The 23,230-nt window shown below is 41.5% G+C and overlaps 1 protein-coding gene across 6 annotated transcripts in view; it reads right to left on the bottom strand.

The window, feature by feature from the left end:
* LOC110537819 (glutamate receptor 1) overlaps window positions 1-23,230 on the bottom strand; it is a 98,447-nt gene that overhangs the window by 7,790 nt on the left and 67,427 nt on the right. For all 6 annotated transcript variants that reach the window (XR_016485138.1, XR_016485137.1, XM_036937848.2 and 3 more), the window contains 4 exons: window positions 21,274-21,480; window positions 16,450-16,940; window positions 1,941-2,139; window positions 828-1,075 (listed from right to left, as the gene is read on the bottom strand). Coding sequence is in view for 4 of the 6 variants with exons in the window: in XM_036937848.2 (XP_036793743.1) it covers window positions 828-1,075; window positions 1,941-2,139; window positions 16,450-16,940; window positions 21,274-21,480 (1,145 nt within the window). In the remaining 2 variants the exon portion in view is untranslated. The remainder of the gene's footprint in view (window positions 1-827; window positions 1,076-1,940; window positions 2,140-16,449; window positions 16,941-21,273; window positions 21,481-23,230) is intronic.

The following is a 23,230-nucleotide window of genomic DNA, read 5'->3' on the forward strand; positions in this document are numbered from 1 at the left end:
CTGGGTAATAATTGTTTTTTGGTACTAAAATAAAATGGTAATTAAATCATGAGAGATGGTACAGGAAAGGTAACAACTAAAATGTACGATTCTATTTCTCGGGCTGTTTCTTGCAAAAATTCTGATTTGATATTTACTACCAAAGTACTCATCTCTTGTAGTGTCTCCATTGTCTATTGTGTTTCCAAATTCATCCGTCTAACAGCATCACAGAGCTTGAAGACAAAAAGCTGCAGGTAGTAACATCAGGGCTTCTTTTAAAGTTCCTTTTAATTGGCTTTCATGTACTATATGTCAAGACTGAATTTATATTGTCATAACCGTTGTCGTCCCGTTTGCCTAGTTATTTCCTGGAGAAAGACATTGTAAGATGATATTGTATGAATAAGTAAAAGGACTGAACAGTCATGCTTCCAACATAAGTACGTGTTGATGATACTTTATTAACTTTATTAACTGAGTTGAGACAATGGGGACACAAGCATTCTAGAATTCTGGTGAGAGTGGTTACAAACCATAAGTACAGTATAGTTATCTATGGCTGAATGAGATCTCACTATACCACCACATGAACTATTATGTAAGTATTATGCATTATTACTGAAACAGACAAAATGTGCATAATTTACCCATGAATTGTGAAATTAATATAACATTTAACTAAATGTATTGAAGCAAATATCTCTTCACTCATTATTATCTACATTAGAATTACATCTGGAAAATCATTTATAATTTATGTAAGCTCACTCACCTCATTGTGGCATTCACATGTAAAACACAACATGTGGTCGATCGTCATGGTGATGTGACCAGCCTGTAATTACCTTAGTGCTGATCCCTTGGGCGTGGCAATGCCGTATCCTTTAGAGTCCAGGTTCCCGCCCACCTTCATAGTGTCACATGGTTTCCTCTGCTCGATGTACTCGTTCATGGTGGACTCCAGCAGGTAAGCATACCTCCCTTTGGACTTCCTGACCCGCACCACGCCCTCGTCTGTGGTCTTCACAAACACTGACGGGTCGGCAGACTTCATGTAGGACCACATCTTCTCAAACACGGCGATCTTCGATCTCTGGGGTGCAAAAACATGAATGACTTGAGTGAACTATAAAGGCTACAGATGTGCTCTTTGAGAATGTAACCGTCACATCAGAAACTATATAGCCACATCATGACTTCCTCCAGAGTGGCGCAGCGGTCTAAGGCGTCACTACAGACCCTGGTTCGATCCCGGGTGTGATCGGGAGTCCCATAGGGTAGCGCACAATTGGCTCAGCGTCATCCGGGTAAGGGGAGGGTTTAGCCGGGGTAGGCCGTCATTGTAAATAAGAATTTGTTCTTAACTGACTTTCCTAGTTAAATAAAGGTTAAATATTTATTTTTTTAAATGACTATTCTTTTTCAGTGATAACATCTAGAGGCCCAAAAAATTGTCAATGACTCCAGTCACCCAAGTCATAGACTGTTCTCTCTGCTAGCGCACGGCAAACGGTACAGGAGCGCAAGTCTATGTCCAAAAGGCTCCTTAACAGCTTCTACCCCCCAAGCCATAAGACTGCTGAACAGTTAATCAAATGGCCACCTAGACTCTTTACATTGACCCCTCGCACCCTCTTTGCTGTTACACTTCTGCTACTTGCTGTTTATTATCTATGCATAGTCACTTTACCCCTATCTACATGTACAAATTACCTCAACTAACCTGTACCCCCGCACATTGACTCGGTACCGGTACCCCTGTATATAACCTCATTATTGTTCTTTTGTGACTTTTTATTTCATTTTTTACTTTAGTTTATTTAGTAAATGTTTTCTTAACTATTTCTTGAACTGTTAAGGACTTGTAAGTAAGCATTTCACGGTAAAGTCTACACCTGTTGCATTCGGCGCATGTGACAAATACAATTTGAGTTGACTTCATTAGAGCAGCAGCTCACCCTGAAGAACTCTTTGGTGGAGCCTCCGTCTAGGGTACCATAGGCGATCTCTGTCTGCTTGGCCAGGTCCTCAGCACTCTCTATGGGTGACACCATCCTCTCTACTGTGAGGAAAGCAGCCAGGTTGGCCGTGTAAGAGGAGATGATGATGAGGGTGAAGAACCACCACACGCCCCCCACGATGCGTCCAGAGAGGGACCTAGAGAGAAGAGAGAGGTATCTTTAATTATCAAAACATTGCCAATCTACGATAGAAGCAAATGAAAAGGGAAAGTGTTGCGTGAGGTGAGTGACAAATCCATTTTTCAAGAGTAAAACTAATCGTTTCTTGGCACACAATGACACTGCATTGCATTCTGTTGACACTACGGATAACCACTCAATCAATTGGATAATCACAGTTTCTCACAATGCCACAGGTATAGTGAGATTTCTAACATACACAATATGAGCAAAAGATATGCTCTTAAAATAGAGAGAGGGGGGGGGCGTGTTTGCGCCACAGGGTTTTTTCCTCACTGTCGTTGTACCGTTGGTACTTTATTTAGGAGTAGAGATTTCTTTGGTGGGTTGGGACTTATAATAAACGACTGTGCAAACTGGAATTTCCTTGCTCTCCTGACTCCTGCACCTACCTCTTCTTAGGAGGCACCTAACACTTCCGTTCAACTTTTATGGTAACAAAAACCCTCATTTGCTGTATGATTTGGAAATGTTGGAACTGGGCCATGTCGGTTTCTAAAAGAAAGCACAATGGCTAATCTTTTGCAGTGACTTTCAAACTGAAAAAGCATACCGCTTATAAGTGCCAAACACTGGCCGCACAATCTGCAAGATCGATTGTATATTCAAACAATTTCCATGTAAATGCTGCCTACAGCCCACACGTCTATGCAAAAGACGAATGATTGTGTTTCTACCTCCTGCCTCGGTATAGGCTCTGAGATTAAACAGGCTATGATGTTGCACTGCTTACACGCAGAAATGCTGTAGCCTACCGATACTGTCAAATATTTTAAATAGGCTTGGTCTATTTACTTTTGAGCGTGGTCGACTATCAAATGAGCGATGGATAAATGGTAGCCTACTATTTGTTGTGTAGCGGGAATAAACCAGTCATGTCAGAAAAGGAGAAACATGCCCTGTAATATGATTGATTTAGCCCTATATAATAAAAGTAAAATATATTAGGTGGGATGCTGCTACAGTGGGGCAAAAAAGTATTTAGTCAGCCACCAATTGTGCAAGTTCTCCCACTTAAAAAAATGAGAGAGGCCTGTAATTTTCATCATAGGTACACTTCAACTATGACAGACAAAATGAGAAAAAAAATGCAGAAAATCACATTGTAGGATTTTGAATGAATTTATTTGCAAATTATGGTGGAAAATGAGTATTTGGTCACCTACAAACAAGCAAGATTTTGGGCTCTCACAGACCTGTAACTTCTTCTTTAAGAGGCTCCTCTGTCCTCCACTCGTTACCTGTATTAATGGCACCTGTTTGAACTTGTTATCAGTATAAAAGAAACCTGTCCACAACCTCAAACAGTCACACTCCAAACTCCACTATGGCCAAGACCAAAGAGCTGTCAAAGGACACCAGAAACAAAATTGTAGATAAGCAGCTTGGTTTGAAGAAATCAACTGTGGGAGCAATTATTAGGAAATGGAAGACATACAAGACCACTGATAATCTCCCTCGATCTGGATCTCCACGCAAGATCTCACCCTATGGGGTCAAAATCATCACAAGAAAGGTGAGCAAAAATCCCAGAACCACACGGGGGGACCTAGTGAATGGCCTGCAGAGAGTTGGGACCAAAATAACAAAGCCTACCATCAGTAACACACTACGCCGCCAGAGACTCAAATCCTGCAGTGCCAGAAAAAAGAACACCATACCTACTGTGAAGCATGGGGATGGAAACATCATGCTTTGGGGCTGTTTTTCTGCAAAGGGACCAGGACGACTGATCCGTGTAAAGGAAAGAATGAATGGGGCCATGTATCGTGAGATTTTGAGTGAAAACCTCCTTCCATCAGCAAGGGCATTGAACATGAAACGTGGCTGGGTCTGTCAGCATGACAATGATCCCAAACACACCGCCCGGGCAACGAAGGAGTGGCTTCGTAAGAAGCATTTCAAGGTCCTGGGGTGGCCTAGCCAGTTTCCAGATCTCAACCCCATAGAAAATCTTTGGAGGGAGAAGAAAGTTTGTGTTGCCCAGCAACAGCCCCAAAACATCACTGCTCTAGAGGAGATCTGCATGGAGGAATGTGCCAAAATACCAGCAACAGTGTGTGAAAACCTTGTGAAGACTTACAGAAAACGTTTGACCTCTGTCATTGCCAACAAAGGGTATATAACAAAGTATTGAGATAAACTTTTGTTATTGACCAAATACTTATTTTCCACCATAATTTGCAAATAAATTAATTAAAAATCCTACAATATGATTTTCTGGATTTTTTCTTCTCGTTTTGTCTGTCATAGGTGAAGTGTACCTATGATGAAAATTACAGGCCTCTCATCTTTTTAAGTGGGAGAACTTGCACAATTGGTGGCTGACTAAATACTTTTTTGTCCCACTGTATTTGATCTCCTCCAATGGCAAATGTACAGTGCCTTGCGAAAGTATTCGGCCCCCTTGAACTTTGTGACCTTTTGCCACATTTCAGGCTTCAAACATAAAGATATAAAACTGTATTTTTTTGTGAAGAATCAACAACAAGTGGGACACAATCATGAACTGGAACGACATTTATTGGATATTTCAAACTTTTTTAACAAATCAAAAACGGAAAAATTGGGCGTGCAAAATTATTCAGCCCCCTTAAGTTAATACTTTGTAGCGCCACCTTTTGCTGCGATTACAGCTGTAAGTCGCTTGGGGTATGTCTCTATCAGTTTTGCACATCGAGAGACTGACATTTTTTCCCATTCCTCCTTGCAAAACAGCTTGAGCTCAGTGAGGTTGGATGGAAAGCATTTGTGAACAGCAGTTTTCAGTTCTTTCCACAGATTCTCGATAGGATTCAGGTCTGGACTTTGACTTGGCCATTCCAACACCTGGATATGTTTATTTTTGAACCATTCCATTATAGATTTTGCTTTATGTTTTGGATCATTGTCTTGTTGGAAGACAAATCTCCAACCCAGTCTCAGGTCTTTTGCAGACTCCATCAGGTTTTCTTCCAGAATGGTCCTGTATTTGGCTCCATCCATCTTCCCATCAATTTTAACCATCTTCCCTGTCCCTGCTGAAGAAAAGCAGGCTCAAACCATGATGCTGCCACCACCATGTTTGACAGTGGGGATGGTGTGTTCAGCTGTGTTGCTTTTACGCCAAACATAACGTTTTGCATTGTTGCCAAAAAGTTCAATTTTGGTTTCATCTGACCAGAGCACCTTCTTCCACATGTTTGGTGTGTCTCCCAGGTGGCTTGTGGCAAACTTTAAACGGCACTTTTTATGGATATTTTTAAGAAATGGATTTCTTCTTGCCACTCTTCCATAAAGGCCAGATTTGTGCAATATACGACTGACTGATTGTTGTCCTATGGACAGAGTCTCCCACCTCAGCTGTAGATCTCTGCAGTTCATCCAGAGTGATCATGGGCCTCTTGGCTGCATCTCTGATCAGTCTTCTCCTTGTATGAGCTGAAAGTTTAGAGGGACGGCCAGGTCTTGGTAGATTTGCAGTGGTCTGATACTCCTTCCATTTCAATATTATCGCTTGCACAGTGCTCCTTGGGATGTTTAAAGCTTGGGAAATCTTTTTGTATCCAAATCCGGCTTTAAACTTCTTCACAACAGTATCTCGGACCTGCCTGGTGCTTTCCTTGTTCTTCATGATGCTCTCTGCGCTTTTAACGGACCTCTGAGACTATCACAGTGCAGGTGCATTTATACGGAGACTTGATTACACACAGGTGGATTGTATTTATCATCATTAGTCATTTAGGTCAACATTGGATCATTCAGAGATCCTCACTGAACTTCTGGAGAGAGTTTGCTGCACTGAAAGTAAAGGGGCTGAATAATTTTGCACGCCCAATTTTTCAGTTTTTGATTTGTTAAAAAAGTTTGAAATATCCAAGAAACATTGTTCCACTTCATGATTGTGTCCCACTTGTTGTTGATTCTTCACAAAAAAATACAGTTTTATATCTTTATGTTTGAAGCCTGAAATGTGGCAAAAGGTCGCAAAGTTCAAGGGGGCCGAATACTTTCGCAAGGCACTGTATCTGTTTTATCATTAGGCCTACATTTATGTTTTTATTAGACTACCATTATTATAATTCCTGTGCATCAAACAACGCTACTTCCCCCAAAATGACTATATTTGCTTGCAATACAGTTTATCAACCGCTAGAAATTGTGCGTGTGCATGGTCTGAGATTTGCATGCAGATACGCATACTTTCTCGTCAAGTTCAAAAGGGATCAACACCAACCTTTGCGGGAAAACTGGCGCACGCAAACCTTTGATAAATGAGGACCCTGAACCCATCCTTGGTCTAAATCTGAGAGCCTTCTTACGTTCTGCTACAAATGTGTTCTAAACCACAGCAGGGACAGAGAGTTGCTGCAGCATGTCTGCCCCAAAGATCACAGCGTCGCTGCGAAACAGTGATCACATTTATGTAAACAGAAACAAGTATTGTTGGATTGTCTTTTGTAGGCTGCAGCCATCCAATTATTATGCATTGTATGAAACAATCTTCTCAAATTCTGGCAGATCAGGCGTAAACAAACATGAAAGTTGTGTGGGCCGAGGGGAAGATGGGGAAAGCTGATAGATCTGTAGCAAATGGCGTTCAGCCTTACAGAAGCACTGAGGGTAAAAGCAGATTTCTCAAAGATGACACTTCTCTCTTGGAAGCAGCAAGGCAGCTAACCAAAGCAGAGTAATTGTGTGAAAATAAAAATAGCAAAGTGTTGTTCTCTGTTGTCTTAATCAAAGCAGAGGATAAGCTGACTCCAGTATTTGGATTCACCCTGCATATTCGGGGAGAAGAACATCCTCACCCACAGACCTGTTTCCAAATCCAGAAATCACTGCAATCGTTTCTCTGGAAGATTTGCTGAACAAAAGCTTGTTTTATTGCCCCGAATCCCTGCTGCACAATGCAGCTCACACACTAAAAGAGAATTTAAAAACAGCAACAACAGAGGGAGCCCAGGAATAGGGGTGGGGGGTGGCATGTGAGAATGCCACTGATAATACCAACAATTGAAAGCAAAAACAACTAGAGAAGTACATTTCCAGAAGAAAATGTGTCTTTGCTAGCTTGTGGTTGTGAAATAACTTATAGTACTGGGTAATTAGTAATGCTAATTTATGTAAATATAGATGTTAACGTTGTTTAAATGTTTGTAGATTATATTGTTAAAGAGCAGTAGCATTTAACATGTTTACCACTGTGTTTTTATAGTTGGCATTGAACCCATTAAGTTGTATGCTAATTTACGCAAATTAAATAGCTTTGTAGTTCATAAAGATTTGAAAGTTGGTCTTGTAATTGACCAAGGAGCAGGACCATTTGGAATAGCTACCACTGTGTTCTTATTCAAACCCATGTTATTTTATGCAAATCATGTTTGTAATTGTTATTGTTGAAAAAAAATGTATAGCATAAAAAATCTGAATGCAAACAATATAAGTTGGGTCAGTCTGAATATCTCAACGTTGGTTTGGTGTTGATAGCTTAAACGGTGAAAGAGGAGATGGGTCTAGAATTTTTATTTATTTTTATCATTCAAGTCTCGCCCCTTTTTGCAATTGAAATGCATTGGTAGCTAATTTAAGACAGAGAAATTTAAGACAGAGAATTTAAATAATGAAGTTCATTTAGAGTTTCTATCTTGAACGGTTAGAAAGTAGTGGCACTGTGAAAATCTACCTCTTATTGTCACCATTTACTCTAATGTAAATATTGTACGTTTATTGTAATATTTTACAATAAGTATAAATTGTATCAAAAAGCCTTTGATATGAAATCTAAGCAGGGTCGTTCTCAGCATCTTATCGTTGGTTTAAACGGTGAAAGAGGAGATGCGTATCCATTTTCAAATGTTTCACCATTCAAGTCTATGGCTGTTGACTTGCATTGGGTTTTATGCAAATATGGTTGTAGTACAAAAAGCATAAGAGGTTTCAAAAAGACGTTCTTAAGGAACCTGAAGTGGTCTGTCAGCACAGTCTAACGTTGATTTGGTGTTAATAACATAAGCAGTTTAAGCGCTAGATAGAGCAGAATAATAATAATAACAATAATAATAACGTAAGTATGTAAGAAATCTAGAGTGTTCTTGCCTTCAGCAGGTACACTAATAAGCCATTTCTTCTTTTCAACTTCAATTCATGGCAGCTAACAGGCACAAGAACTGGACACAGGGGAATGCTCCAGGTCCAGCCACAAGATGGGAAAAACCTCAGCATGGTCGTCCAGTTACACTTCCAGCATGTTGGCAGCGGGGAACTCTTCTAAAATTGACATTTGTTTACTTACATTTTCGTGAAAATGCAACTAACTGGTCAGCAGGGTTGATATTAATGTGGATAGCTATAACTCTGCCATCAATTCAATATAAGAGGTAATGAGGTACAATAACGATACACAAAATTGCCAATGGCAACAGTAAAATGAAAATTACATAATTTCCCAAGTGTGTGCTACAGCAAACACATGCCCACACGCATACACACACACACACTAAGTTCTCCGTCACGGTGAACTGTCCTCTCCAAACATTTCAGCTCATCAGAGGGAGGCAGTGTTATGTCAGTAGGTCTTTCAGCCAAGTCTGAGCAGGTAACGAGTCTCCAGAGGTCTGTATTATCTGAACAGGACAGTGCAATGATAGCAGTACACAGCTCAGATGGGACGGTCATCTCTGTTTGACAGAACTATTGTTCTGTTAAACAATGTTGAGCATGTCATAACACTCAGGGTGACTGGGTCACCTCTGCACTGTGAAAGGGCTGTGAGGCACGCAGGGTTGAGTTTCTCTGTGTGTGTGTGTGTGTGTGTGTGTGTGTGTGTGTGTGTGTGTGTGTGTGTGTGTGTTTGTGTGTGTGTGTGTGTGTGTACGTGCATGACTGTGTGTGTGTGTGGGTCGGAGAAACAGTGTGTACTGTAAAAGGAGGAGAATGTGTGAGTGTGTAAAGGTTTGTAGCTATGGGATGGTTGGGTGTTGGGGTGTGTGTGTAACTGCAGAGCTGAAATGACAGGCTGTGCCTGGGGGAGGAAGAGGAACGTCTGGGCATCTGGTCACGCTGATCACATCTGCCTGGGGCCTGGAGATCTGACCCTTTCAAAACCATGGCTCACTGCAGACACAGACAGGAGGACAGGGGGACTAGCCAATGATTACACAGTGATCCTTCTCCACTGTGTACACCAGCGGAGGCTCCTCAGAAGAGGAATGGGAGGACCATCCTCTTCAGTGAATTTCATTTTTATTTTACAAATGTAAAAAAGTTATCCTTTTTAGATAAAACTATTAATGTCACCAAATAATTGATTAAAACACTGTTTTGCAATGAAGGTCTACAGTAGCTTCAACAGCACTCTGTAGGGAAGCACCATGGTTTAGACACCTAGCTTCCGTCCTCTTCTGGGTACATTGACCAATACAAAATCTAGGAGGCCCATGGTTCTCACCCCCTTCCATATACTCACGCAGTAATTATGACTTCTTCCAGAGGACATCCAACCTATCAGAGCTCTTGCAGCATGAACTGACATTGTGTCCACCCAATCAAAGGATCAGAGAATGAATCTAGTACTGAAAGCATAAGCTACAGCTAGCTAGCACTGCAGTGCATAACATGTGGTGAGTAGTTGACTCAAAGAGAAAGACAATAGTTGAACAGTTTAACAAATTAATTTCTTCCAAAATTAAGGAGAAGCAAGAGAGAACTAAAGAAAGATTTTTTTCAATTGAGCTTTCTTAGCTAGCAAATTCAGCAAGCTAGTTCAGCCTACTCAAACACCCAGCTCAAACCAAGGGATACTATGTTAGCTAGATGGCTATGACTATCCAACACAACACTGGAACTCTTCCCAGGCAAGGTACGTTTTTGGTTTTAAAACAATGAACTGTTCTTACAAGTTATCAGGGGTGTATTCATTCCGCCGATTCTGTTGGAAAAAAAACGCTTATTAAACGGAAGCAAATGGAACAAAACGGGGATAAACATAACTGAATTTGTCTAATAGAACATTCTCATTTGCAACGGCTGGACTAATAATTACACCCTAAATCAGCTAGATGCAGGCAAGAGTGTGCAAGGCGGTATTGAATGTGTGACTGTCCAAGTGTCACCACCCAAAAAATTATTGACTTGTGTGCACCTACGTTATAAACTTTCATTCATAGGCTAGGTTGTAGCAACCTCATGATATGTATAGGAAAAACATATCATGTTGTAGCTTAAACCTATCACTGTTACATTGAACTGGGTGAATGGAATATGAACGACAGTCATCCAATATGTGGTAAAAGAAATGAGGCCATGCTCATTGAAAAAAAGAAAAAAAAAAAGTGTCCTCTCATCTTAAATGGCACCGACCGCTACTGGTGTGCACACACATACACGTTTATTTCAGTAAGTTGATATCACCCTGGCTAGTGGCAAAATATGTGCTGTCAGAAGAAGCCAGATTATATTTAATTATATTAAAACCCATCTTAACCCTTTCACAACTCACCTATCTACAGAAGCCTCTTATGACATAGGTAAGTATGCAATACTTGTCCAGTAAATTACATTAATATGGTGAGAAATGTTACAGTAATGTTAGAGGTGCAGCACACATTCCTCCAGCAATAGAAGAGGAGTGTATGAGACAGAGTGAGAGGGGCGAGGGCTGGCGAAGGTGTTCATAATCAACACGGTCATTTCTTCACTGCCTCACTCAATCCCTCAGTAAAACTCAAACTATTAGATTGCCTCATTGAATGGGAGAGAATCCCATCAGCTTTACACAGGGGAGAACAAAAAGTTTGCTCTAAATCTAGCTGTCATGTATACATTGAGTATACCAAACATAAGGAATACCTTCCTAATATAGAGTTGCACCTCAGCATTTTGTCCTCGGAATAGCCTCAATTCCTTGGTGTATGGATTCTACAAAGTGTAGAAAGCATTCTAGAGGGATGCTGGCTCATGTTGACTCCAATGCTTCCCACAGTTGTGTCAAGTTGGCTGGATGTCCTTTGGGTGGTGGACCATTCTTGATACACAAGAGAAACTGTTGAGCATGAAAAAGCCAGCAGCGTTGCAGTTCTGGCAACTACTACTGTTCAGAGGCGCTTAAATATTTTGTCTTGCCAATTCACCCTCTAAATGGCACACATAGACAATCCATGTATCAATTGTTTTCAAGTTGTGAAAATCCTTCTATAAAACCTGTTTGGGATAGGGGGCAACATTTTCACATTCGGATGAAAAGCGTGCCCAGAGTAAACATGGCGGGCATGTTGTGGAGTCAACAGAAGTCAGAAATAGCATTATAAATATTCACTTACCTTTGATGATCTTCATCAGAATGCACTCCCAGGAATCCCAGTTCCACAATAGATGTTTGTCATGGCTTGTTTTTGTGTCTGAGCGCCGTACTCAGATTATTGCATGGTGTGCTTTTTTCGTAAAGCTTTTTTGAAATCTGACACAGCGTTGCATTAACCTTTTCATTTTTGGAAAAATAACGTTCCCGTAGTAAACGGGATATTTCGTCAGGACCAGATGCTAGAATATGCATATAATTGACAGCTTAGGTTAGAAAACACTCTAAAGTTTCCAAAACTGTAAAAATATTGTCTGTGAGTATAACAGAACTGACGTTGCAGGCGAAAGCCTGAGAAAAATCCAATCCGGAAGTGCCTCATGTTTTGAAAACGCTGCGTTCCAATGTGTCCCTATTGAGCAGTGAATGGGCTATCAACCAGATTACTCTTTCTCCGTATTCCTCGAAGGTGTCTACAGCATTGTGACGTAGTTTTACGCATTTATGTTGAAGAATACCCGTAGGCGGCTACATTGCGCAAGTGGTCACCTGATGCTCCCAGAGAGATTCTCGCGTAAAATACAGAGGTAGCCATTACTCCAATCGGTCCTATTGAAAAACAAATTATTTTTCGCCGTTTTCGTGACTGCAATTTCCGGCCGATTTCTCAGCCAAACGTGAAGAACAAACGGAGCTATTTCGCCTACAAAAATAATATTTTTGGAAAAAAGGAACATTTGCTATCTAACTGGGAGTCTCGTGAGTGAAAACATCCGAAGCTCATCAAAGGTAAACGATTTAATTTGATTGTTTTTCTGATTTCGGTGACCAAGTTACCTGCTGCTAGCTGGACAAAATGCTATGCTAGGCTATCAATAAACTTACACAAATGCTTGTCTAGCTTTGGCTGTAAAGCATATTTTGAAAATCTGAGATGACAGGGTGATTAACAAAAGGTTAAGCTGTGTCTCAATATATTTCATTTGTGATTTTCACGAATAGGAATATTTTCTTGTAATATTTATGTCCGTTGCGTTATGCTAATTAGTGTCAGATGATGACAACGGTCCCGTTCACGGGATGGGGTGTCACTAGAGGTTAAGGAGAAGTATATCTTTCATTCTGTGCATAACACTTGTATCTTTTATCAAAGTTTATGATAAGTATTTCTGTAAATTGATGTGGCTCTGCAAATTCGCCGGATGTTTTCGAGGCACAACATTACTGAACATAAAGCGCCAATGTAAACTGAGACTTTTGGATATAAATATGAACTTTATTGAACAAAACATACATGTATTGTGTAACATGAAGTCCTATGAGTGCCATTTGATGAAGATCATCAAAGGTTAGTGATACATTTTATCTCTATTTATGCTTTTTGTGACTCCTCTCTTTGTCTGGAAAATGGCTGTATGTTTTTTTGTGACTAGGCTCTGACCTAACATAATCATATGGTGTGCTTTCGCTGTAAAGCCTTTTTGAAATCGGACACGATGGGTAGATTAACAAGATTTTAACCTGTGTCCTCCCATTCATCTACACTGATTGAAGAGGATTAAAACAAGTGACATCAATAAGGGATCATAGTTTTCACCTGGATTCACCTGGTCAGTATGTCATGGAAAGAGCAGGTGTTGTTAATGTTTTATATACTCAGTGTACATGCTGAATTAATTAATTAATGATGGATGGATTAATGCAGCTTTATGTCTGTTAAACCAATCAGTGATCTGTAATCAGCATGCATTAAGACGTCACATACAGACATTTACCGCAGAAGTTAAACTAGGCGTTAAGCGGCTCCTGTGGGTTGCAATGTGATGCGCCCTCTCCAAGTGGCAGTGCTGACATTTACAGAGAACAAACACATTTTTACCATGAATAAATAGCTGGGGTTTGCCCAGAAAGCTGCTCCTTCCATCTCCCATTGCTCTTGTAAAGATGTTGTTCTTCAAAGTCACGTTTCGATCTGGCTGTTTGGAGATTATCATCATTATGCACAACATGGCAGGTCTGCTAGTTACCGCATTCTCTGACAAATAACATCCTGCCAAACGCAGCTGGCCGACCAGTCTTTAAACTGCTCCCTCAGAGCTGTTGTCTATATATAACATTTGAGTTGTTGCACTGCAGGCCTTCTCACTGAACTCCCCAGCATGGGTAGCTAGTTGACCTTTCTATTTTTACTGACCTTCAGGTGACCTTTCACAATCCCCCACATCTCAGCAGCAAATTAGACCCCCTCAGAGATACAGTACCATCACTGTAGTGTACATACTCGCTCAGCCTCACATTGCACACCGTGAAATGTATGCAATACTGAAGAACCTACATGTGTATACAAAACACTTAGAACACCTGCTTTTTCCATGACAGACTGACCAGGTCAATTCAGGTGAAAGCTATGATCCCTTATTGATGTCACCTGTTAAATTCACTTCAATCAGTGTAAATGAAGAGGAGGAGATAGGTTAAAGCCTTGAGACAATTAACACATGGATTGTTTGTGTGCCATTAAGAGGGCAAGTGGGCAAGCCAAAAGATTGAAATGCCTTTGAACAGGGTATGGTAGTAGGTGTCAGGCACGCAGGTTTGTATCAAGAACTGCAATGATGCTGGGTTTTTCACGCTCAAAGGTTTCCCATGTGTATCAAAAATGGTCCACCACCCAAAGGACATCCAGCCAACTGGACACAACTGTGGGCCAACATCCCTGTGGAATTCCTTCAACATCTTGTAGAGTACATGCCCCAACAAACCGAGGCTGTTCTTAGGGCAGTGGGGGGGGTGGGGGGGGGGGGTCGTGTCCAACTCAATACTAGGAAGGTGTTCCTAATGTTTGGTATACTCAGTGCAGATTCTTGCCGTAAACAATCTCAGAATGAGAAAGAGCGAAGCATAAGAGTCTTCAAACTAATGGGAGATGTGTTCTTATATAAGTAGTACCTCCATTGTGATGTGTTACTGATTAAGAGACCCACTATGTGTGAGAGACATGAATGTAGCTTATCTGTGCTCTGGCCCCATGGGTAAAGAGCTCCTCATCCCACTGAATTCTTCCATCACTGTCTGACCCCCTGAGGTAGCAGGGAGGTGAATCACCACTGTGTCAGGCAGACCTCCTCTCCTCTGACAGCCTAGGAGACAAAGTCAAATCACCCGTCCGCCCAGAGGCTTAGACTATGAAACCCGAGAGACAGACAGAGAACGAGAGAGCGGGAGAGCGCTCCCAAGCAAGTCAACTGAGGAGAAGGCACTTAAATGTTGGGCAAAATAGCAGATAAGAGAAGATCAATGCATTTGTAAAGATTTAATTTAGAGCAATCACCCATCTGCAGTACACCACCATGCCTGGTCGGAGAGTATAAAGGGACAGAGGAATAGGGGAGAGGAAAATAAACATGTACAGTACAAACTAAGACGAAGTGCTTGGGAGGTTCTTCTCCTGAAGCTTAACCATTCTGGCAGAGCTAAATGGACGCATCTATGACAGGGAAAACAACATCTGTCACAGGCAGCTTTCTGCAAATGTAATCTAATTTGAGCCCATTAGTTCCCCCAAAGTAAAAGGATACACATGTCCTACCTAAATGTCAGACGGTGGCTGAGGAGCCAGCAGTTAGCACAAGCCAAGCGCCCAGAGGAGGGGGAGGCAGTGAGCCATCAGCAGGAACTTCACCAAACCGACCTGCACTATTGATCTTGTAAAGAATCCCCATATGACTTCATGAGAGGATAAACATATAATACACAAATGTTAACTGAGCTGAGGTGACAGTGGAATATGAAAGAACAAAGGATGCCAGGCGAGGATCAGAGTGTCTTTACCTGCAGGCAGGCAGGCAGGGACGCAGGACAGTATGGTCAGTTGAAAACAAAGGCGCAGGGCAGGGAATTGTGATAATGAGAATGGAACTCCTGCCCTATGCCAAGAGAGCAGTACGTAAGGAGACACATACATACGACCAAAGCAATTGCAATCCAATATGTGTCTGTCATTTCCTTTCTGTGAGATACACAGGTGGCACAATGTCAAAAAAGGGTTGCTTTATTGTTAACTCACTGGAAGGAATGCATCAGGTAAGCACCATAACCAAATATATCTAGTTACTCCAATTCTTCTTTTGAAATTGACATATCTACTTACAGAGAATCAGCATGAAAAAGAAACCCTCTTTTGTGTCCCCAAAAAGAACACTATCTTAAGGAAACCTTTGGATCTCCTCTCTGAGAAGCGTCTGTTGATGTCCCTGTCTGCCCTGCTAAGAGCACAACAAGCCCCTCCAAAAGCAGCCTCCTGGACTCTGTGCACTGGACTCTATGCACTGGGCCCTGGGGCTTGACCTGGGCTAGGGTACCCCTGGCCTGGGTCTGGCCTGGACCTCATTACTACTGCCGTGGGTTGTCAATAGAACAAAACCTCCTCAAGGCCCAGTCCAGCCATAGTGTCTGCCAGTCAGTCTGTCACTCTGCTCTGCTTCTGTCCTGTTCTACAGGATGCCTTTGTATCCTGTCTGCTGATGTCTCATCTCCGCTGTCTTTACTGTGGGGTAATTATTTTTGTTTACTGTGGGGTAACTACTTTTGTTCTTGACCTAGTTCATCACCATGTGGACGTGGGTATGGAGGGGACAATGCATTTCATCACACTGGAGGATTTATCTTTAGCAGAGTGCAGTTGCAGTAGATTGACAATGGTCACCTGCCTTTATCAGTTCAAATGTTTTTACGCATTACCTGGGTTAATTGTATTTTCATTACCTTGGTATTAATCATAATCATTTATTTTGTTGTAAGACATTGTATGGAGGATCTCACCGTTAACAAATACCCTATTACTCAAGTACAACAATAATAAAAAAAACACAATTCAAGATGATGTCTGCTGATGATGACACATAGTAATACTGATGAATGAGGAAGGACGTTAACGTTGTTAATAGAAACACTACAGTTAACAGCAGGGGTAGAAAACAGATCACCTACCTTGGCGAGATGTCACAGCCCTGCTGCATGAAGGCGCCCAGAGAGAACCACAAGCTGTTGAATATCCCAAACTCATTGGTGTGCCCCTCGTTCTGCCCCTGGCCCTGTCCCTGTCCTTGGCCCTGGTTTTGGCCCTGTTGGGACTGGGACTGACCTGGCTCTCTCCTGGGACTGGAGGACGATGGCTGGTTGTGCTGCTGTCTCTGCGGCTGCTCTTGACCCTCCTCCCCATCGGAGTCGTCCCCCTGCCACTCGTACGGGCTGAACCGACTGACCAGGAAGAGAACCACGCTCACGCCGATGTAAGCAAACACAATGCACATCCAGATCTCGTAGGCCAGAGGATCCAGGAAGGAAAAGACTCCAGGTTTGGACTTGGTAGGCTTCTTGATCATGATGGAGATGCCCAGGGACATGAAGGGCTTGGAGAAGTCGATCACCTCCTCTCTTACCAGGGTGATGGTCAACGGGGCTACTGCCACATCCGCTTTCTAGGAGGCAAGGAGATAATTACGTGTTTATCTATGTATCCATCAATTCAAATCAATTCACCAACAGTATCCCTACACTCAGAAATCCCATCTCTGTACTCGTCCTTCCACCCATAAAGTCTTCAAGTGGAGATGACAAAAGTATTTCCTTAAGGTGAGGTGAAGGAATGTAAATAACTATTCCCATGGGCAGTGATTAGCATACACAACAGTAATGGTAAACTCTCTTTTCATAAGAGAGGACTTTCTGAGATATCTCTCTCTAGAGAGCTCCAGCTTACATAAACACTCAGTCTTTTCAAGCTGAATAATAATGAATCGCTTTCAAGAAATATTAGGCTTACTACTCTGAGAGAAAAAACAAAAACCCTCCAAGCGAGACTTGATTTGGTTGAGTCCAACCAGAACCTCTGTCATTGTATGGACAGAACATATTCTACATTACCCTAGACCAAACTGTTAGAGCGTATCTTTCATCTCAAGTTCCTGAGGGCAGAGAAATAGGGTTTGACATGATTCCCATGAAAAATTGAAGATATGGGAAGTGACAGTTTGGTAAGGGACATTTTCAATAACAGACTTCCTGGAATACACATCCAGCTACTGTATTGTGCTCATTCTGTTGCCTGTTACTCAACTTTTTGGGGGGTAACGGGCAACAGCTTTCGAGTATTTGGTACCTTACCACTTCAACATTGACAGCCTGTCTGGGCCCATCTGCATTGTGTAGTTATGTTTTGACATTGAGGGAGCTGCTGGACATGTAAAGTGAGAGGTATAGTATACCTTTGTCAGAACATATCTTAGAGCTCATAGGGACACATTGTGTCCTGGCTGAAGCCAAGCTGTGACACACTTCTCCGACACATTGTTATTCTTCTCAAAGATGTTTACAGTGCCTTGCGAAAGTATTCGGCCCCCTTGAACTTTGCGACCTTTTGCCACATTTCAGGCTTCAAACATAAAGATATAAAACTGTTTTCTACACACCTGGTTTCAATTCCCCATTACATGTTCATTATTTAACCCTCTGGTTTCCCCCATGTTTGTGTGCGTGTTTGTTCTATTGTTCAGGCTGTATCTGACGGCTGGTATTTTGTTACCGGGCTTTGTTATTACGCCCGTTTATTTCCTGGTATCGGTATTTTTACAGCACCGTAGTATTGTGTTTATACTGGTGTTATCTTGTATTAAATACCTTGTCCACGCATCTCAGCTCTCCTGCGCCTGACTCCTTTCACCAGTTACCGACAGCCTTGACATACTCATTCATATATTTTTATGAACATATTCTTATTCATTCCTTTACACTTGTGTGTATAAGGTAGTTGTTGTGAAATTGTTAGGTTAGATTACTTGTTAGATATTACTGCATGGTTGGAACTAGAAGTCCAAATCCGGCTTTAAACTTCTTCACAACAGTATCTCGGACCTGCCTGGTGTGTTCCTTGTTCTTCATGATTCTCTTTGCGCTTTTAACGGACCTCTGAGACTATCACAGTGCAGGTGCATTTATACGGAGACTTGATTACACACAGGTGGATTGTATTTATCATCATTAGTCATTTAGGTCAACATTGGATCATTCAGAGATCCTCACTGAACCTCTGGAGAGAGTTTGCTGCAATGAAAGTAAAGGGGCTGAATAATTTTGCACGCCCAATTTTTCAGTTTTTGATTTGTTAAAAAAGTTTGAAATATCCAATAAATGTCGTTCCACTTCATGATTGTGTCCCACTTGTTGTTGATTCTTCACAAAAAAATACAGTTTTATATCTTTATGTTTGATGCCTGAAATGTGGCAAAAGGACGCAAAGTTCAAGGGGGCCGAATACTTTCGCAAGGCACTGTATGTTAACCGTACTTAGTATTGGAAAGAAATAAACTGCACCACAGTATGTCCTTTGGCTACAGCAGCAACATAACGTACAATGTAGATCTGTACGTGTTCCAGAGAACAGAACATTATTTATCTGAAAAGCCACACTGAATTTGTTTTGTGTATTTAGTATGTGACAAACATCCACTAATGAGATCATTGTCTTTTGTAGACATTTGTTAGGTTAAAAATAGGTTTAAAGTAGTGTCTGGTTGAATATTGAAGCATATCACTGGGGAAGAGCAATAGTGAAGGTTGTGATGCAGGTATTCCCAAACTGAGGTATGCCCAAATCAAATCAAATTTTATTTGTCACATACACATGGTTAGCAGATGTTAATCCGGGTGTAGCGAAATGCTTGTGCTTCTAGTTCCAACCATGCAGTAATATCTAACAAGTAATCTAACCTAACAATTTCACAACAACTACCTTATACACACAAGTGTAAAGGAATGAATAAGAATATGTTCATAAAAATATATGAATGAGTATGTCAAGGCTGTCGGTAACTGGTGAAAGGAGTCAGGCGCAGGAGAGCTGAGATGCGTGGACAAGGTATTTAATACAAGATAACACCAGTATAAACACAATACTACGGTGCTGTAAAAATACCGATACCAGGAAATAAACGGGCGTAATAACAAAGCCCGGTAACAAAATACCAGCCGTCAGATACAGCCTGAACAATAGAACAAACACGCACACAAACATGGGGGAAACCAGAGGGTTAAATAATGAACATGTCATGGGGAATTGAAACCAGGTGTGTAGAAAACAAAGACAAAACAAATGGAAAATGAAAGTGTATCGGCGATGGCTAGAAGGCCAGTGGCGTTGACCGCCGAACGCCGCTTGAACAAGAAGAGGGACCGACTCCGGCGGAAGTCGTGACAGAGAGATGGTCGAACGGCATAGGTAAGATGCAGTAGATGGTATGGAGTACTGTATATACATATGAGATGAGTAATGTAGGGTATGTAAACATTATAAAAAGTGTGGTACACGCAACGCCAAATAAAAATGTGATTCACATTTTTCTTCACATTTTCAAACAGTCCATTTATATTTTCTAACTGGGCTATACATTTGGATTAGTTTTTTTCCCTCACCTGAGTAGCCTTGTTTCACTGCCAAAAATCTAATTAAACCATCTAGTTTTCAGCGAAATAACAACACAATGTCAAATACAGGTAGCTTAGTCAAATAATGAACATCAATCACATTAACCGTTACTCTCTCGCGGGAATTCCACTAACAGTCCATATGTAGCCAAACGTAGCTGCGGCTCATGTTGGTATCTGTACTGATGGCTCAAAAGCCATGACAGGGAGACATAGTGGAGTGGTAACGCGCATGCAAGTAGTTGTTCCCGACGCCACTTGGGTACACTGCAGCATCCACGAAGAGGCTCTTGCTGCCAAGATGTTTTGGACACTACAGTGAAAATGGTTAACTTTGTTAAAGCAAGGCCCCTGAACTCTCGTGTATTTTCTGCATTATGCAATGATATGGGCAGCGACCATGTAACGCTTTTACAACATACAGAAGTGCGCTGGTTATCAAGGGGCAAAGTATTGACACTTTTTTAAAAATTGAGAGACGAGCTTAAAGTTTTCTTTACTGACCATAATTTTCACTTGTCAGACCGCTTGCATGATGACGAGTTTCTCACAACTGGCCAACTGTGTGAGGTTTTTTCTCGCCTGAATGATACGAATCTTGGATTACAGGGACTCTCTGTATCTATATTCAATGTGCGGGACAAAATTGAGGCTTTGATTAAGAAGTTGGGGCTCTTCTCTGTCTGCATTAACAAGGACAACACACAGTTCTTTTCATCATTGTATGATTTTTTTTTGTGTGAAAATGAACTCAAGCTTACGGACAATGTCAAATGTTTTATAGCGAAGCACCTGAGCGAGTTGGGTGCGCAATTACTCAGGTACTTTCCCGAAACGGATGACACAAACAACTGGATTCCTTATTCCTTTCATGCCCTGCCTCTAGTCCACTTACCGATATCTGAACAAGAGAGCCTCATTGAAATTGCAACAAGCAGTTCTGTGTGTGTGGCAGGCTTATAATGATGGCAAAAAACAACATTTGAGAGTGTGCTGACCCTGGTGCTAGAGGGGGTACACAGCTGGAGGTTGAATGTTTGAAGGGGTACAGGACTATAACCAGTTTGGGAATAGGGATGGTACAATCGTGTGTACTGTTGCAAACATTGTACCACATTTGCAGCATTCTATTTTAGTTACTGCCAACTTTATAAACCGAATGAGCGGTTACATTAAAAATGAGTCAGGCTGTGTCAACTTAAAAAGCTATTATTGTCCTTGCCATTGGATGAGTTCCATGGACTGCTGTGTTGTCGGAGAGTGTATGATAAACACATTTGTCCTCTTAGAGCCTAGTGAGGTGCCTGGTATGTTCAGGAGATGGTTACTAACCCCATAAACCAGCTCGCCCACCATCCCGTTCCACATCTTGGACTCAGCGTCTCTGGCTCCGTACTTGCCATCGCTCACGACCTCTAGCTTATAGGTGTAGCCCACATGCTTGGCGATCTCGGCGGCCAGCTCCACACAATAGCCCTCATACTTATCGTTCCCCACCAGCTGCTCGTGGTTCTTCTTTAGCATCACATATGGAGATTCCTTGGAAAAATGAAGGACAATATTGGTTGTCTGGTTCTTTTACACATTTTCATCACATATTGCATGCATTCACCATGACTCTTTCAGGGGCATTTATTATAAAGCTTTCCTTGTCTACCTTTCTTTGGGATAATGTACACGATACGGTATACTATATCACCTTCTATGCAAACATTGGGCAGTGTTATAGTGCAATTTTTTTTAATAATGTCATCATTTCTCAATCAAAGTTTGTACTGACAGATGTAGCCTATTGAATATCATTGTAGAATAGGCCTATGCATAAAATGCATCCTCCAATTGCAACATCTGCCTATGACCACATAAAGCATGAAGAAAATTTTATATTTTTAATATCCTCAAACAACAAGTGGCGCGTGCAGTTGATATTTTTTTTGTCTATTCAGCTTCAGATAAGAAATGACTGAGGTGTTTTTGGTGTAACATATTATAGGCATACTATGCTACAGTATATGCTATTATACCGAACCAAAATATAAACGCAACATGCAACAATCTGTCAATTAGGGCCTAATGGGAATACAAATATGCATCTGTTGGTCATAGACACCTTATAAAAAGGTAGGGGTGTGGGTCAGAAAACCAGTCTATCTGGTGTGACCTCCATTTGCCTGCCTCATGCATTCGTGACACATCTCCTTCGCATACAGTTGATCAGGCTGTTGATTGTGGCCTGTGGAATTGTCCCACTCCTCTTCAATGGCTGTGCGAATTTGCTGGATATTGACGGGAACTGGAACACACTGTTGTACATGTCGATCCAGAGCATCCCAAACATGCATAAATGGGTGACATGTCTTAGAGAACTGGGATGTCTTCAGCTTCCAGGAATTGTGTACGAATCCTTGTGACATGGGGCTGTGCATTATCATGCTAAAACATGAGATGATGGCATGGATGAATGGCATGACATCGATAAAATGCAATTGAGTTTGTGGTCCGTAGCTTATGCCTGCCCATACCATAACCCCACCGCCCCCATGGGGCACTCTGTTCACAACGTTGACATCAGCAAACCGCTTGCCCACACGACGCCAGACACGTGGTCTGCGGTTGTGAGGCCTGTTGGACGTACTGCCAAATTTTCTAAAATGACATTGGAGGCAGCTTATGGTAGAGAAATGAACATTAAATTCTCTGGCAACAGCTCTGGTGGACATTCCTGCAGTCAGCATGCCAATTGCACTCCCCCTCAAAACTTGAGACATCTGTGGCGTTGTGTTGTGTGACAAAACTGCACATTTGAGATTGGCCTTTTATTGTACCAAGCACAAGGTGCACCTGTGTAATGATCATGCTATTTAATCAGCTTCTTGATATGCCACACCTGTCAGGTGGATAGATTATCTTGGCAATGGAGAAATGCTTACAAACTGGGATGGTAACCAATTTTTGAGTATGGAAAATGTCTATGATTTGACATTTTAGCTCATGAATCATGGGACCAAGACTTTATATTTTGTTCAGTGTATATTTGGTTCTGTAATGTAAAATACTAATGATTATGTGATCTTGCAAGACATTGATTTAGCTTTGGTGTACCTTTACTAATCGAGCATCATTGTGAGAAGTGAGAAGTTTCTATTTGTAATATTATTATTGTTATTATTATTAAGTGATGAGTAGAACTAATAGGCAACAGATCTCGATGAGAGTTATTTTAAGCGATTTGAACACGCTTTGAATCATGGTGGTGAAAGAACAGTACCGTAACCAAGTGCTCGCATAT

Source organism: Oncorhynchus mykiss, chromosome 12 (genome assembly GCF_057628025.1).
Source record: "Oncorhynchus mykiss isolate SJ-2025 chromosome 12, ASM5762802v1, whole genome shotgun sequence".
In the NCBI taxonomy this organism is placed as follows: domain Eukaryota; kingdom Metazoa; phylum Chordata; class Actinopteri; order Salmoniformes; family Salmonidae; genus Oncorhynchus; species Oncorhynchus mykiss.